This window comes from Oreochromis niloticus, linkage group LG11, assembly GCF_001858045.2.
Source record: "Oreochromis niloticus isolate F11D_XX linkage group LG11, O_niloticus_UMD_NMBU, whole genome shotgun sequence".
In the NCBI taxonomy this organism is placed as follows: Eukaryota; Metazoa; Chordata; class Actinopteri; order Cichliformes; family Cichlidae; genus Oreochromis; species Oreochromis niloticus.
In genome coordinates, this window is record NC_031976.2 from 29853528 (window position 1) to 29876338 (window position 22811).

Consider the following 22811-nt stretch of genomic DNA (forward strand, 5'->3'; position numbering starts at 1 on the left):
AGGAAAATCTATTATTTACGTGATGAAACTGGTAATAAAAAGCAGACAAACACCGTGTGAATGTCAGTATGAACCTAAGAACTGATTGGGGCTCACTACTATTTACTGCTATGAGGAAGTGAAACTATAGGTAGGTTGGCCTACCGTAAAAAGTAAAAGTACACAATAGCAGAGGAAGGTGAAGCATGGTTATGTTTCATGCACACAAGCACACTGTTATGCGAAGGCTGTGTGCAGGCAGGAGTGGTAGTAGGAGGACCCAAAGTGCAGACACTCGATGGCAAAACATGAACTCAAAACAGCTTTAATGCTGAACTCAAACGGTAACAAACTTGCAAATAAACTTACTCAGACGGACCACACAGCAAGAAGAGGGTAGATCGTGACAATGACAAACTGAAACACAGGGCTTAAATACATAGAGGGAGCAATCAGGGAATGGGCAACAGGAGGGAAACACAGCTGGGGCAAATCAGGCCTAACAAAACAGGGGAAGCAAAACCAGACACATTAACATAAGACACGCACCTCCAAAGTAAAACAGGAAACATAACACAGACTGAACTTAAAGACACAGACTCACAGGCAGGCACTACAACAGGGGGAACAGAGACGTGGGACCAGGGGAGACACAGACACTGACTGGACACGGGGATATAGCAGACAGGGGAGACAGCAACTAAGGATTACACAGAGGCATAAACCATAAGACAGAACTCCAACAAAGAAACCAAAGACTAGAAATGATAAATAACATAATAAACTCAAAACTCTGGGTCAACGACCCAGGCATCCTAACAACAAAAGCACACAAGGCTGAGAGACACAGGCATCCGTTTTTGGGGGGCCGGGGGGTTACTTACTATATGAGCACATACTTTCAACATATAAATATTTCAATTTGCGTTCAGGAAAGAACACAACTACTCACCCATCTGAACATCATCTTTCAGGTCTTGCACTTAGCAAAGTCAGTAACAACTTCTCAAATCCAAAGCCCTGGCACTGTACTTATCCTGCTCTCTTTTCACCTCCCTCTTTTGAGCATCACGATTATTTACAACCATCCATCTGAGTCATAGCTATCTATCTTAATCAGATGATAGATGGATCGAAACGGTGTATTAATTCAAACTGTATTCAAACACTCACAACAATGACGACTTTGACTGGCAAATAATATTGATTCCAGCAGCTGGTAGTTCAGTAAAGCCAGATTATTAGAAGGAATTGAATAAAGAATTGATTAGACTCTGATGGCTCCTCACAGAGTGAAATCTCAGCAGTGATAGGAATCAAGTTTCAAGTTTTATTGTCATGTACAGATAAACAGTGTAGCCACATTTACCCATAATGAAATTCTTTGGCTCGTAAATTGAGGCAGGACCCTCTGGTGGTGGTGAAAATAAGATGGAGGCTTGGATGAAATGACTTGCGAGTGGTGGGGAGGTGGGTTGCACATAGGTTTCTGCAAGGGAAAATCAAAGATGAGCGGTGTGATTTAAAATATGGTGCTTGGAGGGTAATTGGTTTGAAGAAGGTGGGCAGAAAGATGATTGGACTACAGCATTGAGTTTTACAGTGTGGGAAAGTGGAAGTGATGTAATGAAAAAGAGAATGTCAGATTAATTCCTGTATTCTCCTAAAAAGTCCTAAAGCCAGGTATGATCACATTGTGGTCCAGGAAACATACACTCACACTAGCTTAGCACATCAAACTCCACTCACTGTATTCCCTGATGATCAGTTTACTGAGTTTATTCATTACTGAAGGCACATAGGCATAACAAAACAAATACAAGGAGTACAAGAAGAAAACATTTAATAAAAGACAGTGCACAAATGTGTGATTATGTAAGTGCACTTGTGTATTTAAGTGTTAATGTATGTGTTTTGTCATGTGTTCATGCGTGTTTATTGAACTGTCTTATAACTGCAAAAAAAATATTCATTTGTCAGCTGTGTGAATCCTGCATCTCCTGCTAGAAGCTGGAAGAACAGGCTGTTGTGTGACTCTGTCCTTTGAACATTACTTCATTATGAATTGCCTTAAATTATTTAACAACCCTGTTATAAGCAAGTCCTGATAATAATGGAGCATGTTGGGTTTGGTTTTTTTGTAAAGGTATAAACTGTCCTATGAGTCAGTCTGAGGAAAAAGCTGAGGGACTGCTGCACTCAAATGAGGAACATGGCAGCCAGGCAGAACTCGAGAGGTAAGGTGGAAATCTCTTTCAACTCAAAATCCTCTCATTTAAAGTTTTGGAAAATGTTCTATCAGGTTGGGATTGGGTATTTTGTTCTGTCCCTTGTCTTACAAAAAGCACGTCCTCTACCTCTCAACTGGGCTCTTTTGGACATTTTAGAGACTGAATATACATAATATATATAATATTAAGAATTTGATCATTCAGGGAACTGTAAAGGGATATTTGTACTTAGAAATGTAGGAAAAAGTCAAAGCCAAATACTTGAAGTGATAGTTTTTACTATATTATATGAGATAAAGACAGTTCAAGAAAATATAGTTATAGCTATAAATATTTGGACAGAGACAACTTTTTTTTGTAATCTTGGTTCTGTACATTACCACAATGAATTTTAAATAAAACAACTCAGATGCAGACGCCAACTGGACTAAGATCAGGTGAATGACTTGGCCATTCAAGAACATTCCACTTCTTTGCTTTAATAAACTCCTGGGTTCCTTTGCCTGCATGTTTAGGGTCATTGTCCATCTGTAATATGAAACCCTGCCTAATCAATTTGGCTGCATTTAGCTGGATGTGAGCAGACAGTATGTCTCTGAACACCTCAGAATTCATTCAGCTGCGTCACATCATCAACAAACACTAGTGTCCCAGTGCCACTGACAGCCATGCACACCCAAACCATCACACTGCCTGTACTGTGTTTACAGATGATGTGGTATGCTTTGGATCATGAGCTGTTGCACACCTTCTCCATGCTTCTTTGTTGCCATCATTCTGGTAGAGGTTGATCTTGGTTTCATCTGTCCAGAAAATGTTTTTCGTGAACTATGCTCGCTTTTTTATATGTTTTTAGTGTGTGTGTGTGTGTTTTTCATTTTCTTTCTTTTTTTTAAAGTCCAATCTATTCTATCTCCTAAAGACTACATATACAGTCTGAAAGCCAGAATGGAAGTGATTCATACTTGCATTCTTTTAAATGACCACCAGGGAGCAACTCATCAATACAAAATATATTTTATAGTCCACAAATCTTTGGTCTGGCTGGGAAAGGGTTCATTCTAGTCTAGCGTAACATATTAGCTTTGCTTTATTAGTGCTCAGTCCCCACTAACTTCCAAGTGTAGGATATACTTTGCACACATACTTGTCCTTTTATATTTATATGTATATTTTTTACTATATCTGTATATTTATCTATTTCTACACTCATTTTATATGAGTGCTTGATTTTTGTTGTTTGCTGCTATGACAACTCAGTTTCCCTCTGGGATTAATAAAGTCTCTGTGATTCTGATCCTGGTAAAGATGCTAAATCCCCTCACTGTTTTTACCAGCTTGTTTCTAGCTGTCTCTGTTTGATGTTCAGAAAGTAATGCACAGTTGATTTCTAGCTTTGTTTCTTACAGTGGCAGCAGGAAGCTGCAAACGCAAATAACATAAAACACGCCTTAACCAAACAGAAACAGTTGCCTGGTAAAAAGAAACAATTAAATACATTATAAAAGTTATTACACATCCTAATAAAAATGTGATGTAGTGAAGAAAAGAATTGCTGGATGACTGTGTAAGAGTTGTAGAGTAACACTTGGCATATTATCTTTGTCTCCTTAGTTTATCCAGGTCACCATGAGCATTTGAAGAGGACAGCACTAAACAGAGGGACACCCACCACCAATGTTTGTCGTGGTCCTGAGCCTGTTGACTCAGTGTTTTTTTTTTTTATGCTTTTGTTATTCTGATTAGGTATTTCATTATTATTCGCCGTTGTTGTTAGGTTTCTGTTCTGTGCCTGTCCTGGTCCCTCCTTCCATGTCCCCCCTGCCTGTCCATGATGTCATTATGCCTGCTTATGAGTCTGCGTCTGTGTCTCTGTCTGTCGTGTGCTTCCTGTTTTATTTTGTAGGTCTGTGTCCTATGTCAGTGCGTTTAGCTTTGTGCTCTCCCTGTCTCGTCAGTGTAATCAGCGTCAGCCGTGTCTCCCAGCTGTTTCCTCTTCGCTCCGTTCACCTCTTGTATTTAGTGTCTGGCCGTTTATCAATGCCCAAGTACGCGAGTACGTACTCGCGTTCTCGGTGAGTACGTACTCGCCGAGAACGCGAGCACGGACTCGCGATATGTACAATTGGAACACCTGCGTACGTGATGATGTCACAGGTCCGGAGTTTTTACTGCCGTCCCCTCTTAATTTAACTGTGAGTAACATGTTATGAAGCTTAACTGTAATCACAGCCAAACCGGTTTACTCAGGAACAAATAAAACACTGAAATAAACCAAACATTAACATTTAGAAGTGATCTAAGTGACTTATATATCATTTTTAACCTCAGTAGTGAAACCTCTATTAATAAAAATAGTGTACATGTACATACGTGTACATACCTTAATAAAAACAAGCAGGTGAGATGTTAGAACGCTTTTATTTCTATTCTAGTGGACACTCAATACTATAGACAGCTGCTGGGGTTTCTTTAACCTGAGTAGTGAGAAGTCCGCGAGCGGGGGGGGTTGAAAACGATGTGCCGGGAGTCCGCTGTTGAGTTTTGGACGAAATGCATTCTGGGATATATAGCTGTCCCAAGACCACGCCAATGCATGCTCGATAAAACGGGCGGATCGAGAACACATCCGGGACTTTTTCGCGTTCTCGGCTTGATGCGTACTTCGAATTGGAACAGTACCTGGTCTCTGACTGATGACGTATCACGAGTACACGAGATTGCGCACTGCTGGCACGGTCTCTGCGCACAGAAAATCTGCGTTGCGCACAAAAAAAAATCTAACCTGAATTGAGATTGAAATTAATACATGACTGGCTGCTCCCGTATAGGATTAGAACGATGCCACCTTATCCCATAGTCCAGCCAATAATGCAATTCACATTCGTCTATACGCAGCTAATCAACTTCGCTGACAGGCTATGACAGTGTCCTTATGTGCCGACACCGGTGTTTTAGCTAGCAAAGCGGCGTGGCTGATGTGGAGTGAAGCCACGTTAATGACAACGTGTACAACCATTGGAGATGTGAGCAGGACAGACGGAACAATTGACAGAAAAAGTGTGGACTTTATACCAGTTTTAAAATTGTGTTGATAGGCCACGTAAAACCAGAGTTATGATGAAAATATATGCAATGTTTGGTTTTCTTCCTGAATACTATCGTTGTTTATATTTACTGCGGGAAGAAACGGTAAAAACGGCGTTTTATAAGGAAAACGCTCGAAAGCGCTGTCCGCCTGTGAGCAAAAAGAACCCGCCCCCCAAAAAATGGCATTTAGATGTTTAGGAAGGGGGAAGTTTTAGGAGTGACGGCGGTGTTTTGAGATGTGAGAGATTTGCGATGTTTAGCGCAAATCTTGTGTAGTTAGTGTGTAGTTAGTGTGTAGTGTAGTCAATAGTTTTGTTGTGTGTGTCAGAACAATGAGGCGGCTGCTGAATGTTACAGGTGTTACAGGAGTGATACATCTCCTGTTGTCAGGCCTGCAGGTATCAGGCTGTTGTTCTCCTTTATCTCATAGTGGACAGAAATTATTTTTTGGAGTGGCACAAATAGTTTGGATGGCATCAAATTTGATGCAGAACAGCTGATTGTTCTGTAAATAGTTTGAAATGTTTATTTAAAAAAACGCCTTGGCTGCATTTTTAGGTAAACAGCTGCAAAAAACTTTGTTGTTTGCAAAACTCAGTTACTTTTTTGAAGAAGTAACTATATAATTAATTGCCCAACATTGGTCATTATATACTGTATTTTGCAGACAGAATTACAGACTCTCTCCCAGACCACAGACTCATTCTCATAATACAAGTCAGAGCTTCATAAAAAAAGAAAGAAAGTTGTGTTTTCAAAATTGGAGTTCAAGTTATTTTTACTTTCAATAGTGTTAACATACTACACAGGTCATGAACAAGATTTTTTTTTTTTAATTTTCATTGTAAGTGGGCTAAAGCAGTTAATTAAAAGTAGTCTAACATAAATGTAAATGCTGTAATTTGATTATTTTAATAAACCATGTAACTTGGATGGATTCGATGCTGGCGTGACCACAGTGCACACGTCTACTGTTGCTCACAGTGGTCCAAGGGACCGCTCAGGGAGTTTATGTGTTCGCTCAGACACATTCAAATTAGAGGGAACATTGCCCACCACCTTTTAAAAGCTTATATTAATGGCATTTACTTCATATGTGTTTTTACACACAATATTGTACAAAATGTCACTGAAACATTCCATTTTACCAAAAACCTTTTGTAAAGTAATGCATAATGTTAAACTTAAGAAGTAACCTCAGTTTGTGCTAGTGTCATTTGAATGCCTGTATACTGGAGCTTATTAGTGTTACTCATATATGATAATACAATTGATTTTTGAATTTCTCCATTGTCGTTGTATATGGAACTAGTTGTTACCATGAACTTCTGTTCATGAAGAGCTGGGACCAAACTTATCCGCCTTATGGAAGTTTTTCAGAAGGATGGCGACCCCTACTGACCTCGAGGTTCCATGACTAAGATAATCTCCCCATGGTTTAAACCAAAAAGCGTCATCAACTTTTTAGTAAATTTCTTGTGTTTGTTTTTCTTTCCTTTAAAGAGGAAATTTATCTGTATGGCTGTGAACAGAAGACCACAAAACTGCAGACAGTTATAAACTATCTCCTGTTTGCCCCAGATGTCAGTATCGTAAACAGAGAATGAGTGGGAAGTAAATTTTCTGACTTCGTAGATCAATTGTTTAATCTGTGTAAGATATGGTTCCAAGTGGACATCATTGTCATGTGTTGTGGTGCTGTGACCAGCAACCTGATAATTATATAATTATAATTATATAAAAATATTCACGTAGAGGCTGAAAGCGGTAGCCTTAGCACTGCATTTATTTAAATGCATTTAACACCCCCCTTGTATCTGACTACCAAATGGTTAATAACATTTTAGTCTACAGTAGTGAACTACATGGCATTGAGGGAAAAAGCAAAGGACCGCATAGTAAGACAGTCTGTATTGGGTCCACATTTATGAGACAAATAAGAACAACATGGAAGCTTTAATTTGACACAATCAAAACAGAATCTTGCTCAGTGTTTTATTTCCAGTGAAGACTTCATGTCATGTAAAAGAATGAACACAGAAAAGCAAGACAAGTGAAAAGTGTGGGATTCCTTAAAACACTCTTAAGCATTACAGCATTATTACACTGATCCTCAACTTCTGAATTTTTGTTAAGTTCTTCCAATATTTTAAAGAGTTCTTCATCTGATATGCTTTTTATTGCTTCATCTGCATCATGTAATTTTATTCCTGGAATCAGTTGGAGAAAAAACCCTGCCACGGTTCCAGGCTGTGAACAATATAAAAGTAGAAAAATCACTGTTAAAAGGAGGGTTATTTACCTTCTGGTTATCAGTTTGAAATCTTTTAACCATCTAACGAGCAAACACAGTAGTACAATATTATTGTCACATACCTGCTTTACATATGCTTTTCCATAACGCACCCAAGTTGCAAGATGTTCACAGTTGTTTTTCAGGAGACTATATGTTCCGCAGTTTTTCTCAGTTTTCATGACTTTGATGTGTTCAATTATGTCAGTTCGATTTGATGGTGTAAACTTTTTATCCAGATAATTTTCTTTTGCATGTTTTGGCTCCTTCTTGAGAGAACCGAAAACACAGTATTTACCATCAGTGGGCTTACCTGTAATGATTAGAAGAAACTGTTAGAAATACTTTATAATAATTTGACAGCAAGCCTTTTACCATTTCTCATTAGTTTCATTTCCTTTTTTCCTATATCCATTTGTATCATAAATGTAACTGCTATTTCTGTACTTCTACAAAAACAAGGAAAATATGCATCAGATACAAGACCCCCTTACTATGATTCTGATTCATCTGTAGGTAACCCCTATGATTTAAAATTATAATGACGTACATTCACAAAAGAATTTTTACATTATCTTAACATGCATGTGTTTCAGGGATTAACTATTACTGTACTTCTCATATAGTTTCAGTTTAAGTAATACATACGTATGCGGTGAAATATGTCCTTGTCCTTTCCTTGGCCAAATAAATCGTCTGTACCCACATAAACAGCAAAGTGTTTGTAAGCTTTGTTGATTTTGGCACATTTCCTTGGAAATGAAATGATATCTCCAAATGTGTACTGAAAATAGAACAAAATTGTTTTACAACCAGATACTGACTGCAAAACAGAAAAAAACAGCAATATTTTCTCTACAAATAATAAAAGACTTGAATGAATGTTTTAAAATGCTAAATAATAATACATTTTTTATACATCCACTAAAATACAATAACTATAGCATGGGCTAGGTTTAAATGTATTTGCTGTTATTCCAGTATAGTAAACTGAAAGATTAGAGGTCTGGATGTGCCACAAAGCTTTTGTGGAATATCGCTGATAAAATGGCAGGTGTCCAGATCTGGTACTTTCTTAATACTTACTCAAACATAATATGAAGACTTCTCAACTATATACAGTAACTTCTTAAAGTATTTAGACATTTGCATTTTTATCCAAGGTCAAATGTCACCATTATCCCTACTGCCACAACGCACCTCAACAGATGATGCTACTATTAACTTTTAAAATCATGGATTTACAGCATCCTTAAGGGACACTGAATGGACACTGAATGGAATTTTAAATAAAATCTAAACACAGTGAAGTTCATAAAAGTAAAACTGTGAATACTTTCTACTGATGCAGCTTGCAAAAGTATTACTTTTTTTTGTTCCATCAGAAATGTTCTGCCTGTCTTTAAAAAAAAAGAAAAGAAGCATTTTACATGTTACACTGGCAGTCTTACACAAATAAATATGGTTTCAGTGTGACATATAATTCAGATTATACAAAACAGAAATAGAACAAGTAAGAAGTTACTTACATCACTGTTAACTACTGTGATCACCAGAAGGTGAAATGTCAAAGCAACCAGGATAAAATTCCTCATTTTTGAAAGAAGAAAGAACTGTTTTGATGATCTAAGAAAAAACATTTTGAAAAAATTTGAGAAACAAAACAAAACACACACACACACACACACACACACACACACACACAAAAACACCACAGGAAATAGTCAGTCTGAACCCAAAAAAACAAGACAAAATGAAAAGACAAACAGAGATAAGCAAATTTGATGTGACATTTTGTAGTTTTTCTATGAACACCCAAATTTTAGTGGTTTTCACATTTTCATCTCTAAAGGCAAAAAAGGGGGCCAGGCTGAGATTATGGATGTTTTTTTCCTTTGGCACTTTTGGTATGCTAAAGAGTCAACTATTGGAGAAGTCATAGGAATAATAATAGGTTCTTACCTTCTTCAGTGGAGCTCATCCGATGAGGCAGAGGACGGTAACTTCTTATATATCATTTAGAAAAACAGAACTGATCATATCAAGTTTTAGACCAACCCCTGTGTGTGCCATATCTGTCTGTAAAAAAAGGCGGCAGTTATGTACACACACCCACAGCAGCTGTCAGAGTCTACAGCACAGTTTAACACTTTTATAACACAGTTTAACATTTTTATAACACAGTTATACCAACGTTTTTTTGGTTATCTTGCTTATCAGCTTGTTTGTTCACTGTACATTTCACCAGAATCTTTCATAAAATAGTATACTGTCTGTTGGGTTTAAGTCAACCCTGCTGGTAAACAGAAACTGTTACTGAAAACAACCACACAGACACCACAGTACATTTTACTTGCAAGGGGAGCGTCAGAGAGCAGCGCTGCCACTCGCCTGTCCAAGCAACTCCAACTCCTCTGCCTCCGGCTCACTCTTTATTGTTAGCAAAGCGGGTCACAAAAGTTTCACAAATAAATATATATTTGCTGCTATGACAACTAGGGATGGGTATTGATAAGATTTTAACGATTCCGATTCCATTTTCGATTCTGTTTAACGATTCGATTCTTTATCGATTCTCTTATCGATTCTTGTTTTTAAAAAGGAGAACACTAAGGTCGATTAGCTTAGAACTGTTTTATATCTTCTCTTTCAACAAGATAGAAATTTAGGAGTAACATGGCCTTACAAACCCAACAGTGAGATCTTAAGAGATCCACAGCCTACGGCTCTTCAATGGGGTGTCACAGGGTCCCCAGGAAAAATTGTAAACGTAAAATAATAAAATAAATATTCTTCTGTAGCAATAACAAAGTATAACATAAATTATTCTCTAGCAATTACACAAGAATATCCAGTAATGTCCCTGCCTACAATTAAACACATTCACTTACCATCTGCTGTGGCAAATGGCTGCAAGGTTTTGACCACAAACTAGTCACTGCTCGGTGACATTCGGGCCTGAAAAGAGACGCTACCGGTAGACTGCAGCGACAACTGCCAGCGAGCGCCAGCCAGACTCTGTCTGTCTGTCTCATCATGGTCACCTAAATGCACAGTAATGGCAGGTTTTGTAATAAAGCAGATCGCGCTAACATAATATGCACTGTTGATTATTTACCTGCCGCATTAACGGGAGATGACGTGCAAACGTTACCGCTGCTGCTGCTGGGTTGAGATTCACGAGTCCGGAGCGGAATTAAAGACATTCATTTAAGTTCATCGCGTGTTTTGTGAGCAAATGCTTTTGCATATTCGTAGTGTTTCCTCCCTTAATGAAATATCTACTTTGCAAGTATTGCAAGTTGCCCTGAACGGATGACAATCCGTTCTCGTAAAGTATAAACAAACTTTTAAGCGTTTGAGCCGCTTAGGCGCCGTGTTTCCTGCCAGGTACGCTCCGACGCTCCGCAACGTGGTGACGTCATTCGGGGCGACTAGAATCGATAAGGGAATCGTTTGCAAAAATGGCAAACGATTCCAAGGAATTGAAACAGTGGGAACCGGTTCTCAACAAGAACCGGTTTTCGATACCCATCCCTAATGACAACTCAGTTTCCCTCTGGGATTAATAATCTCTCTGATTCTGATTCTGGTAAAGATGCTAAATCCCCTCACTGTTTTTACCAGCTTGTTTCTAGCTGTCTCTGTTTGATGTTCAGAAAGTAATGCACAGTTGATTTCTAGCTTTGTTTCTTACAGTGGCAGCAGGAAACTGCAAAGGCAAATAACATAAAACACACCTTAACCAAACAGAAACAGTTGCCTGGTAAAAGTAAGAGTAACACTTGGCATATTATCTTTGTCTCCTTAGTTTATCCAGGTCACCATGAGCATTTGAAGAGGACAGCACTAAACAGAGGGACACCCACCACTTTTAAAAATCTTATATCAATGGCATTTACTTCATATGTGTTTTTACACACATTATTGTACAAAATGTCACTGAAACATTCCATTTTACCAAAAACCTTTTGTAAAGTAATGCATAGTGTATTAGCAAGTAACCTCGGTTTGTGCTAGTGTCATTTGAGTGCCTGTATACTGGAGCTTATTAGTGTCAGGGCTGTGTGCAGGCAGGCAGGGAGAGAGGACACAAAATGCAGGACTCACATCACAAGCTCAGTCAGCAGTCCAGTCAGCTACCCCGCTACCTGTAGCTCAATCATCTGCTCCACCACCAGTTTCATTCTCACCACAACCGTCACTTCAGCCTTCAGCAACCCAGTCTCCTGCTGAGCCATCCTCTTTTCTCACTCATGCTAAACAAAAAGACACACTCATTAAGACTGTTTTGTTCCTTCAAAAGCTGGCCTTTCTAAAGAATGTAACTCTCTCCAGGGCCTCCCCAGAGGCTGAGCTCCAACCCTCAGCTGACTCTGGACCCCTGGAAACAAGGAAGCTAGCAAATCCCATGTTACCTGAGAACTCTGAGCCCTCTCAGCAATCATTCTCCGCTGAGAGCCTGGGAGAGTTAACACAGCCACCTCCGCCCTCTGTTGGGAGTTTCTGTGAACTCTGTCAGCCAGCAGAGCACTGCACCCTGCTGTCGGTGCCTGAGCCAAACCTATGTGCTGCTCAGCTCCAGTCAGTGTCAACCCTGCCAGAGGCCCACGCACCTGCTGGTTCTGTTTTGTCCTCGCCAGAGGCCTGCACACCTGCTGGTTCTGTGTCTGCCTCTGCTGGAGGGTCCGAGGGGCCCATTAAGCAGCCTGCTTCCGCTGGATGGCCCGAGGAGCAGGTCCAGCCATCACCGTCGCCTGCAGTGCCACCAACTGCTCCATCACCTACGGTTTCCTCACCGGCACCTGCAGTGCCACCAACTGCTCCATCACCTACGGTTTCCTCGCCGGCACCTACAGTGCTTCCGGCAACAGCTACAACTCCGCTGCCAGCAGTATCACCACCTGCTCCATCGCCAGCGGCTTCCACAATGTTGCCAGCAATGCCACCACCTGCTCCATCACCTGCAGCTTTCACACCACCGCCTGCAGCGTCACCATCCACAGCTGCCACACTGCCGTCTGGTCCCGCACCATCCTTGCCTGGTCCGGCCTCTGCCACTTCTACACCGCTGTCCGATCCAGCTCGGCCTGATCCACCTCGCCTTTGCCGGCCACTCTCCAGGGCTTTAGCTGGACGTCTTCGCCGTCGGGGGAGGTCCCCTGAACGAGGTCGTCCCCCTGAACGAGGTCGTCCCCCCGAACGAGGTCGTCCCCCTGAACGAGGTCGTCGCCACTGCCTTCCACGCGGTCGGCCTCTGGACCTGTTTCGCCTGCGTTGCCGCCGTTGCCCTCCGCACGGCCGGCCTCCGGACGTGCTTGGTCTCTTTTGCTGGCCTCTGAGTCGCCCCCCGGAACTCCTGAAGTGGGAACTATTGGGCCAGTGGCCTCTGGATCAGCCGCTGGGTTGGTTATGGACTATTTTCCAGGCCTCAGGGCCTTTGATGGACTTTTGGTTCTGGACTTTGTTTGCCCGAACTCTTGTTCCTTTTGACTTTTTGGACTTTTCGTGTTCCTGTTTTTGTTTTGTTTCTGTTTCTGTGTGTGTGACTTCTTGATCACAACTGTTTTTAACAACATCCTTGGTCAAAAGACGGTAATCTCCCCCACACCCAATATATGGCTCAATTCCTGTATTGGTTCACCATGCACAACACAGGTGAAGCCATAAAAGGGCAGGAAGTTTACCAAACAACAAACAGAACTTTCACATGGGATGTGTCTGTGATAAAACACTACAGCCTCCCCCACACCCTCAATAGGCTGGGGAGGGGGACAAAGGAATGTCTTTGATCACACAGCTTGAAACAATGTAGAGATGGTAGGCATAAAAATTACAACATTTAACAATTCACTTTGCACAAGTGACCTACATCAAAAAAACTTTTTTAGATTTCAACCAAATTATCATGCTATTACATCTATGTGCTGAAATATGTAATATGAAATCACCAGATTCTTTAAATACTAAGGGAAGGAGGTTCAGTGCTTCCTGGTCAATTGAGGACAGGTCCCACTGTCCTAAAGTGATGTCATGATAAAAAGTGCGGGTGTTCCAGTTTTTTTGAGATAAAACTGTAACTATAAACCTATGAACCTATACTCTGGGACTCCTTTGTGGTTTCGTGCATGAGATTAAGCAGACCTGTTGCAATCATTTTTTTTTCTAGATACATTACAGATACATTACATTTACAGTCACTAAAATGAGTTTACATATTCACCATCTTAAATGTTCAAATGAAATAAAATAACTAAAAAATAACTCACAAGCTAATAACATAACAAACAGTGTGATTAACATGAAGCTTCATTGAATTTATAAGCACATTTTCTGTCCTTTAATTGCATGTCTTGCATGCATTTAAAGGACAAAAAAGATATCTTTAAAAGGACAAAAACTTAAACCAAAGATAACACAAGTAAATAGAAGCAACGTATAAGTAAATTCATTTAATATTTCTTTATTAATTCCATTAATGATCACATGCCACTGATCAGCCTGCAGGTTTACATGGTTACTCTAGTGGTAAGAGCCCATGCAGATGAAAGAGTGACACTAATAGTCACGGTCCTGGGTCAGTGACCCAGTGTTTTTGGTGTTGTACTTTTTCTTTTGATTTTATTACAAAGTATGACTGTTTGTTTTGGTTTCTGTCCTAGTATTTCAGCTTCCTAGTTTGGCAGTACTTCCTGAGGTCTTGTTTTTAGGTTTTGTTATTTGGTCTCCCAGTGTTTATTCTGTGCTCCCTCTTCTCTGTGTTCCTTCTGTCTGTCCATGGTGTTATTTTGTCTGCTCATGAGTCTGCGTATGTTAAGTTCTGTGGCTCGTGTGGATCTCTCTGTCTGTTGTGTACTTACTGTTTTACTTTGTAGCTCTGTGCCTTATGTCTGTGCGTTCAGCTTTGTGCTCTCCTTGTCTCGTCAGTGTAATCAGTGTCAGCCGTGTCTCTCAGCTGTTTCCTCTTAGTTCTGTTCACCTCTTGTATTTAGTGTCTGCGTTTTCCCCTGCTTGTTGTCGTGTCGTACCATCATACTTCCCCTGTGTGTTCAGCTTGCCTACCTGCCTTGCCAGGACTCACAAACGCAGAAACAAAAGGGTGAACTTTAAGCAGCTTTATTGATGTGCACAAACTGAACTGAACTGAACTGAGAATACAAAACTAAACTACCAGGCAGGTAGGCAAACTGAACACATAAGGGAGGTATGAGGGTACGACGCGACAACAAGCAGGGGAAGACGCAGACACTAAATACAAGATGTGAACAGAGCTAAGAGGAAACAGCTGGGAGACACGGCTGACGCTGATTACACTGACAAGACAGGGAGAGCACAAAGTTGAATGCACAGACATAATGGAATGGAATTAATAAAGAAATATTAAATGAATTTACTTATACGTTGCTTCTATTTACTTGTGTTATCTTTGGTTTAAGTTTTTGTCCTTTTAAAGATATTTTTTTTTTGTCCTTTAAATGCATGCAAGACATGCAATTAAAGGACAGAAAAGGTGCTTACAAATTATCTTGAAAAAACTGGAACACCCGCACTTTTTATCATGACATCACTTTAGGACCTTGGGACCTGTCCTCAATTGACCAGGAAGCACTGAACCTCCTTCCCTTAGTATTTAAAGAATCTGGTGATTTCATGTCACATATTTCAGCACATAAATGTAATAGCATGATAATTTGGTTGAAATCTAAAAAAGTTTTTTTGATGATGGATTTAGGATGATATGCAATATGCACACCTAGAAATGTAAGGGTGCTTACTGTTGATGTTCTGTTTTGATGATATGAGATACATTACAGATAATGAAATTAGTGTGAATGCAATAGTTTAAGACAGGAGTCGGCAACCCTGGCCACGCGTGCCACAACTTGCACACGAAGGGTTAACTGGTTGCACGACCATAGCTGGACTGGCCATCAGGCATTTGTCTATGCCCGATGGTGATTTTTCGTTTTTATGGGCCGATGGGTTTTTTGGGGGGTGGGGGGTTTGTAATGGTATAAACAATGAAAGGTGGTGTAGTGGCCAGATGATGGCCGATGTGTAAAAATTCTCACAAAATACACTGCTGCTCGCCGTCTCCGCTCTCAGACTCAGAGTTTGTTGGTTGCTCCCCGAACACGACTGAAGATGAAAGGGAACAGAGCCTTTCAGTCTGTGGCACCAAGGCTGTGGAACAGTCTACCTCTACAACTACGTTTGGTTGACTCTGTGGAATCCTTTAAAAAGCAGTTAAAAACTTTACTGTTTAAACAAGCTTTCTGTTGACCAATGCTTTTTACATTTTTAATTTACATTTAAACTCTATATTGTGTATATTGTGCATTTTGCTATTTATCGTACTGTTTATTTTAATCTTTGTGTACAGCGCTTTGTGACTACCTGTCTATGAAAAGCGCTTAATAAATAAACTTTACTTACTTACTTACTAAAAATAACTCAGTTGTTTGGTGGTGGCTATGGCGGAGCTTCCACAGAGGCCAGCAGGTGGATGAGGGAAAGGGGAGGCAGGAGGAGGAGAGACCCAAGGCGGCCGCTGGTCCGAATGTCAGGTGAACTGAACTTCAGGTAAGAAGTTTGTGGCGGGGGCGTGGTTTGCTGGCCTGCTGCAGAGGAGGGGTGACACAGTGAGCTCTCTGGGCAGCACGGAGGCGGGGAGGGAACAGGTGTACAGGACTGTTTTAATGAAGGAGATGTGTCTTATTTGTGTCCACAGTGAGAAGGAGCAGATGATGCTGGGAGAGAGTCGGAGTGGCTGCGTCCGAGGCGGGTGCCAAAAACCGCAGATTATTTCTCAATAAAAGACAGTCTAAGCATAAACCACTCGTGTGTGTGTGGGTCCTGTGTTACAAAGTTATGACCTGCAGTCCATCTGGGTCAGATATAAACCAAGTTTAGGTGGAGTTTATTTTCGTTGTGCTGACTTTTTACAGTCAGTTACAATAACTCGTACTACTAGCTAGCATGACGGAGTTTCTATACAGCTGGGTGGGTGCTATGATGTTACTGAACTTTATTTATTTTATTCATGAGGTTAGTTAGTAGAGTTGCCAACCGTCCCGTAAAAAACGGAATCGTCATGTATTCCGAAAAAATATTACGCGTTTCGTATTAAGCTGAAAAGAAACAGTTTGTCCCGTACTTCAGCTAGAATGGAAAATGACACAAAGCTGGATTTATTCTGTGTCTTTACGCTACACAGCTGTTTCTTCTTCTCTCTTCTCTCCCCCTCCCTGTCCTGTTGCTACTTCAATCATGAAATTGATCAATGATCAGCTGATCGGCATTTCTGACGCAAGTCCCGTCTCTTGTTTGTTTATCTCCCACTTTGCGCCAGAAAGAGGAAACCAGCGGATGTCGCACTAAACAATAGCAGCACATTTAAGCGTGGTAAGCTGTTGTTAGAATTTATTTAATATTAATTTCATATTTAATATCGGTTTGGATATCCTGGTGAGAGGGAAACATGAAGATGAAACCAGGAGATGTCCTTACTGAATCATCATGTGATGGAGAAACAGGTTTACCTTTTAGGTGACATGAATGAGTTGAAGGAAGGTTATGAACTGTTTGTGAGAGACAAATAACACCAGGATCCTTTTCTAAGTGGCTGACAGGTGGTAACTGTGCAGGGGCGGGTCTAGCAAAGGTTCGCCAGGGGTCAGGTAGGGCATTAACAGGGAAAGGGGGGACACAAAGAAATACTTTTCCTTCTTATTCTCATTTAAAATGTCTAGGTTTTAATAAATAATTATCTGAATCTTACAACCAAAGTTTTTTTCTTATGTGAAATACATAGAAATAATACATATACCAACAAGATAGTTTACATCAGCGTTCGTTTTCATTCAAAGGCTTTATGGCTTTTCCTATAACACCTGGTGGGCCGGTCTCTAGTCAAATTTTTTTGTCCCAGTCCAGCCCTGGGCACGACACGCAGTGAATTAATCTGAGAAGGTGCATTGAAAAATAAATGGCTGGGCCAGCGGTGCACATTGCAAATTAGCTCGCATAGACACATTAGTTGTGCCGATTCTTAATGACGGTATCTTAGCTAACAACCCCAACTAGCAGATTCAACTTGTAATTAGATGGCACTCATCATCAGAAAGGTTGCCGACCCCTGGTTTAAGATTATATTATTATTATATATAATAATACAATTAATTTTTGAATTTCTCCATTGTCATTGTAATATATATACATATATATATCTATATAAACTTCAGTTCATGAGTTAGAGTTGGGATCAAAACTTATCCGCCTTATGGAGGTTTTTCAGAAGGATGCCGATACCTACTGACCCTGAGGTTCCACAACTAGGGATGGGAATTGATAAGATTTTCACGATTCCGATTCCATTTTTGATTCTGTTTAACGATTCGATTCTTTATCGAGTCTCTTATCGATTCTTACTTTTAAAAAAGGAGAACACTAAGGTCAATTAACTTAGAACTTTGTTTTATATCCTCTCTTTGAACAAGATAGAAATTTAGGAGTAACATGGCCTTACAAACCCAACAGTGAGATCTTAAGAGATCCACAGCCTACGGCTCTTCAATGGGGTGTCACGGGGTCCCCAGGGAAAAAAATTGTAAATGTAAAATAATAAAATCAATATTCTTCTGTAGCAATAACAAAGTTATAAATTATTCTGTAGAAATTACACAAGAATATCTAGTAATGTCACTGCCTACAATTAAACACATTCACTTACTGAAAATCGGGGGCATCTGCTGTGGCAAATGGGTGCAAGCCTTTGACCACAAACTTAGTCACTGCTCGGTGACATTCGTCTATCCTGGCCTGAAAGGAGACACTAACGGTAGACTGCAGCGAGAACTGCCAGCATTTGAGCCAGCCAGACTCTGTCTGTCTCATCATGGTCACCTAAATGCAGCGCACAGTAATGGCAGGTTTTGTAATAAGCCAGATCGCGCTAACATAATATGCACTGTTAGCTGATTATTTACCTGCCGCATTAACGGGAGAGGACGTGCAAACGTTACCGCTGCTGCTGGGTTGAGATTCACGAGTCCAGAGCGGAATTAAAATCACGACATTCATTTAAGGTTATCGCGTGTTTTGTGAGCAAATGCTTTTGCATATTCGTAGTGTTTCCTCCCTTAAATGAAATATCTACTTTGCAAGTATTGCAAGTTGCCCTGTTGTCATCCGTTCTTGTAAAGTATAACCAAACTTTTGAGTGTTTGAGCCGCTTAGGCGCCCTGCCAGGTAAATGACGCTCCGCAACATGGTGATGTCTTTCGGGGCGACTGGAATCGATAAGGGAATCGTTTGCAAAAATGGCAAACAATTCCAAGGAATTGAAACAGTGGGAACCGGTTCTCAACAAGAACCGGGTTTCGATACCCATCCCTGAAGTAAATTTTCTGACCTCATAGATCAATTGTTTAATCTGTGTAAGATATGGTTTCAAGTGGACATCATTGTCATGTGTTGTGGTGCTGACAACACAACCTGATAATTATAGCAGGTGTCTCAAATATTCATGCAGAGGCTGAAAGTTGCAGCCTTAGCACTGCATTTATTTCAGCAAATGCCCCCCGTATCTGACTACCAAATGGTTAATAACATTTTAGTCTACAGTAGTGAACTACATGGCATTGAGGGAAAGAATACTGGTGGTGCAAAAGCAAAGGATCACATAGTAAGACAGTCTGTGCTGGGTCCACATTTATAAGGCAAATAAGAACTGCATGGAAGCACTTCAATTTTACAAAATCAAAAACAGAATCTTGCTCAGTGTTTTATTTCCAATGAAGACTTCATGTCATGTAAAAGGATGAACACAGAAAAGCAAGACAGGTTAAAAGTGTGGGAGTCCTTAAAACACTCTTAAGCATTACAGCATTATTACACTGATCCTCAACTTCTGAATTTTTGTTAAGTTCTTCCAATATTTTAAAAACTTCTTCATCTGATAAAAGTTAAAGTCTCAAATCACTTCACTAATTTTGGACCTGATAAACTGTTGATGTAGTGACTGCCGCCATTCATGCTTCTTAAAACCTTTGTAAAGTAGCTGATAGTTACTTAACCATGTTGTGTATCCTACTTTGTCGTGTTTTCATAAACCCCGACAGGATGGACAGATCTCAGCAGACGAGCTGCAACGCTGCCTCACGCAATCTGGCATCTCTGGCTCATACCAACGTAAGAGCAAAAGACTGTTTAGAATTTAAAAAGCACCTCAAACACAATACAGATTTTAGTAACTTCCTTTTATTTGCTATATCTAAATTATGTATGTGCCTCTTGTTAAATGGTATTGCAGTGTGACTTTTGGGCACAGTTATAAAAACCTTTGCTCTAAAAATCATATAGAATTAAGGGGAACTCTCTTGTCGGCAAGCAGCAGTTTAAGTGCTAACCAGTGTCACTGGAATTGTGTTCAGTGCCTCGAGACCTCGAGAACTGTTTTGCATAGAACAGCCCATAATAGTTCTGTTTTTGAAGTCTTTTTGTATGTGACCGTTGATGCAGACAGGAAACATGGGGAGGCAGGTGTTGTAAGAGAATGTGGTTTGTTGTAGTTAGTCAACTTTTCGTTCACGTTTCTTTCTGCATGACTTCATAACTGTCTTTAAACCACCTTGTATACAGATTAAAATCAGTGTTTGTATCGGTCTGTCATACCTGTTAATAAAGGTGATCTCCTTATTACGCAGTTAATGTTATTTGTACATTTGCCCATATGAATCGAAACATAGTTGTCAGTTGTATCTTTATGATCTTTGTTTCTTTCCACAGCCTTTAGCCTTGAGACATGCAGACTGATGATCAATATGTTGGATGTATCCTTCAGCTAATCATCCAAAAAACATGTTTAGTGGATTAACTGATATGATGACAGTTGCTAATGGAAAAACACTACGTGACACAGTGCGTTATAAAAGGAAACCATAACTTGGGTGATGTATTAAGGGTCCTTGACTGACTCTGCTATCTCAAAGGGACCTGTCCTGCACTATGGGCTTTAATGAGTTCAAGGACCTGTGGCAGGCTCTGAATGGCTGGAGGTCGACCTTTGCATCCTTTGACCGGGACCGGAGTGGGACAATAGAGGGCCATGAGTTGCAGCAGGCCATCAATTCCATGGGTAAGAGCAAATTAAAGGTTAAGTTATGATTTTGACAATAGTCAGGTGTCCACTGGAGCATTGCAGCATGTTTTGCTTGCTTGAATCATTCCCACTTTTCTTACCAATCTCAAAGAGGTGCTGTATATGGTCAAGTCAGTTTAGCTGTGATGAGGGATAGAATCCAGCATCCTTGTTCGATGTAAAAATAAATGTCAACGTTTTTCTAAACCTTATACATCAAATAGAAAGGATGTCATGTAAAGTTAAAATCTTTTTAGTGCAAAATTCTACAAAAGGTCATACTGACCTTTCCCTGCACAGTAAAGCCTGTCCAGAAGGTCTCTAAGAGAAAAGGACTTTGGTCTTTGTCCTGCATATTTCTGTGTATATGGACTATACATGCACAGACTGTCATGGGTTTTAGAGTGACAATAAAGTAGATGTTAGCTAAGTGCTATGACCATTAGATAATGTATGTGTGTTCATTCAGGTTATAATCTGAGCCCTCAGGCTATGAACTGCATCATGAAGCGCTACAGTCTGAACGGCAGAATCCCCTTTGATGAGTTTGTGAGCTGCGCTGTGAGGCTCCGCGCCCTCACCGGTGAGTCGGTCAAGAAATGCATTAAACTGGACAAACTAGCAATAAATATTATTGAGAGAGGACCTTTCTTAGGCTCCTTGAATATTGCCAGATTTTTAAAAATGTGTATTTAAGTTGTAAACAGGATTAAAAAGACAACATAAAATTGTGTTCTTTCATGAGGTTTTTATAGATGGTCATACAGCTTTGTCAAAACAATAAAAAAAAAGAAAACCCACAGTGATAGAAAAGCAAAAAAAAAAGTGTAATAAAACTCATGTGATTACTTTTAATGTATCTTTGCTTTTCAGATCATTTTCGAAGGAGGGACACAACCCAAACTGGCAACGCCTCATTTCAGTATGACGATGTAAGTTTTCACAGCTGAGGTGTTTAATGCCGGGTTTTCTTGTGTCAAAATAAACACAGAGTTTATAATTTTGTCACCAAATGCTGGAAGGTATTTAATTTGAAATTTGTGTAAAGTTTGTATTAACAGTGTGATGCTGTTAGTTTGAAAGGCAGACAACAAAACAAGCCTTCTTACAAAAATAAACAAAAAAACCCTCTGAGACTCAAGACTAATTTAAGATAAAGGCCTTGGTCAGTCTTTAAGGAAATAGATGTTCATTATTTAGTGAATATGTTCATCAAACCTAAATGTGTCTTTTACCATAATACAGTTTTTGTGCAGACTTAAAAACACTTTAAACAATTACAAAAGTTTATTTTCAAATAATGTAAAACTGTGTTTTGATGACATCACAGAACTTTAGTTTGCCAGCTGAAACAGTAAAAATGGAAGTCGCATTAAAGCTGAGCAAGTGAGGCTAAAGTATGTTGGAAATGAACGCTGCCACCCTGTGCTTGGAAATAATATTCCATGTGAATTCCCTGCTGCCACAATCCTGACTGTACTGTTGTTGACACTTGTTATACACTCAGGCTTTGGATGGAAATTATTAATAACGTCTTGCTGTGTTGTGTTAGCAACATATCAGCTATTTCTTCACTATAGATGGGTTTAGTTCCTAGTTTGGTACGAGGGGATGGGCAGGATGTGGGACCTCAGTACCGTGTGTCAATCCCACAGAACTGTTCTGCATATTCTGGTTCCAAAACAGGATGTCAATGCCTGTTTCTGAGATGTCTTGGCATCCTTTCTACAGATTTGTGATGCTGATTGTCTTTATATTTAGTATGTTTTAGAAATACATAGACATCTTGGCACATTTTAAGGTTATATAGCAAACCTGTAAGCAACAGTGTTTTATTTGCTACAGAAAAACAAATCCCCTAAAGACTACAAAAGATATACATATACAGTCTGAAAGCCAGCATGGAAGTGATTCATACTTGCATTCCTTTAAATGACCACCAGGGAGCGACTCATCAATACAAAATATATTTTATAGTCCACAAATCTTTGGTCAGTAGCATAAGGAAGCCGCAAAGGCAAATGACAACTTGTTTGTTCACTGTACATTTCACCAGAATCATTCATAAAATAGTATA

At 40.0% G+C, this 22811-nt stretch overlaps 3 protein-coding genes across 4 annotated transcripts; 2 read left to right on the forward strand and 1 right to left on the reverse strand.

The window, feature by feature from the left end:
* The first annotated feature begins 1446 nt into the window (after positions 1-1446).
* LOC112848208 (proline-rich receptor-like protein kinase PERK9) lies at positions 1447-14928 on the forward strand. Of its 2 annotated transcripts, none has more exons than XM_025911560.1 (2): positions 1447-2216; positions 11932-14928. In XM_025911560.1, exons 1-2 carry the CDS (start codon positions 2140-2142, stop codon positions 13148-13150), a joined length of 1296 nt encoding a protein of 431 aa, XP_025767345.1. In that variant the 5' UTR covers positions 1447-2139; the 3' UTR covers positions 13151-14928. The 2 variants fall into 2 exon arrangements, 1 of the variants encoding a protein (XP_025767345.1); XR_003222206.1 differs by lacking the exon at positions 11932-14928 and adding an exon at positions 3825-4182 and having other exon boundaries at positions 2126-2216.
* On the reverse strand, positions 7282-10097 carry LOC102076590 (uncharacterized). The gene is made up of 5 exons (XM_005472780.4): positions 9556-10097; positions 9123-9219; positions 8242-8377; positions 7677-7906; positions 7282-7550 (listed from the first exon to the last, which is right to left on the reverse strand). Exons 2-5 carry the CDS (start codon positions 9186-9188, stop codon positions 7314-7316), a joined length of 669 nt encoding a protein of 222 aa, XP_005472837.1. The 5' UTR covers positions 9189-9219; positions 9556-10097; the 3' UTR covers positions 7282-7313.
* Positions 14929-19667: 4739 nt separating the features above from the next.
* LOC109204229 (sorcin-like) lies at positions 19668-21771 on the forward strand. Its single transcript, XM_019364852.2, has 5 exons — positions 19668-19785; positions 20383-20426; positions 20584-20731; positions 21204-21317; positions 21608-21771. The coding sequence occupies exons 2-5, from the start codon at positions 20409-20411 to the stop codon at positions 21682-21684; spliced, it is 357 nt and encodes a 118-aa protein (XP_019220397.2). The 5' UTR covers positions 19668-19785; positions 20383-20408; the 3' UTR covers positions 21685-21771.
* Positions 21772-22811: the final 1040 nt, after the last annotated feature.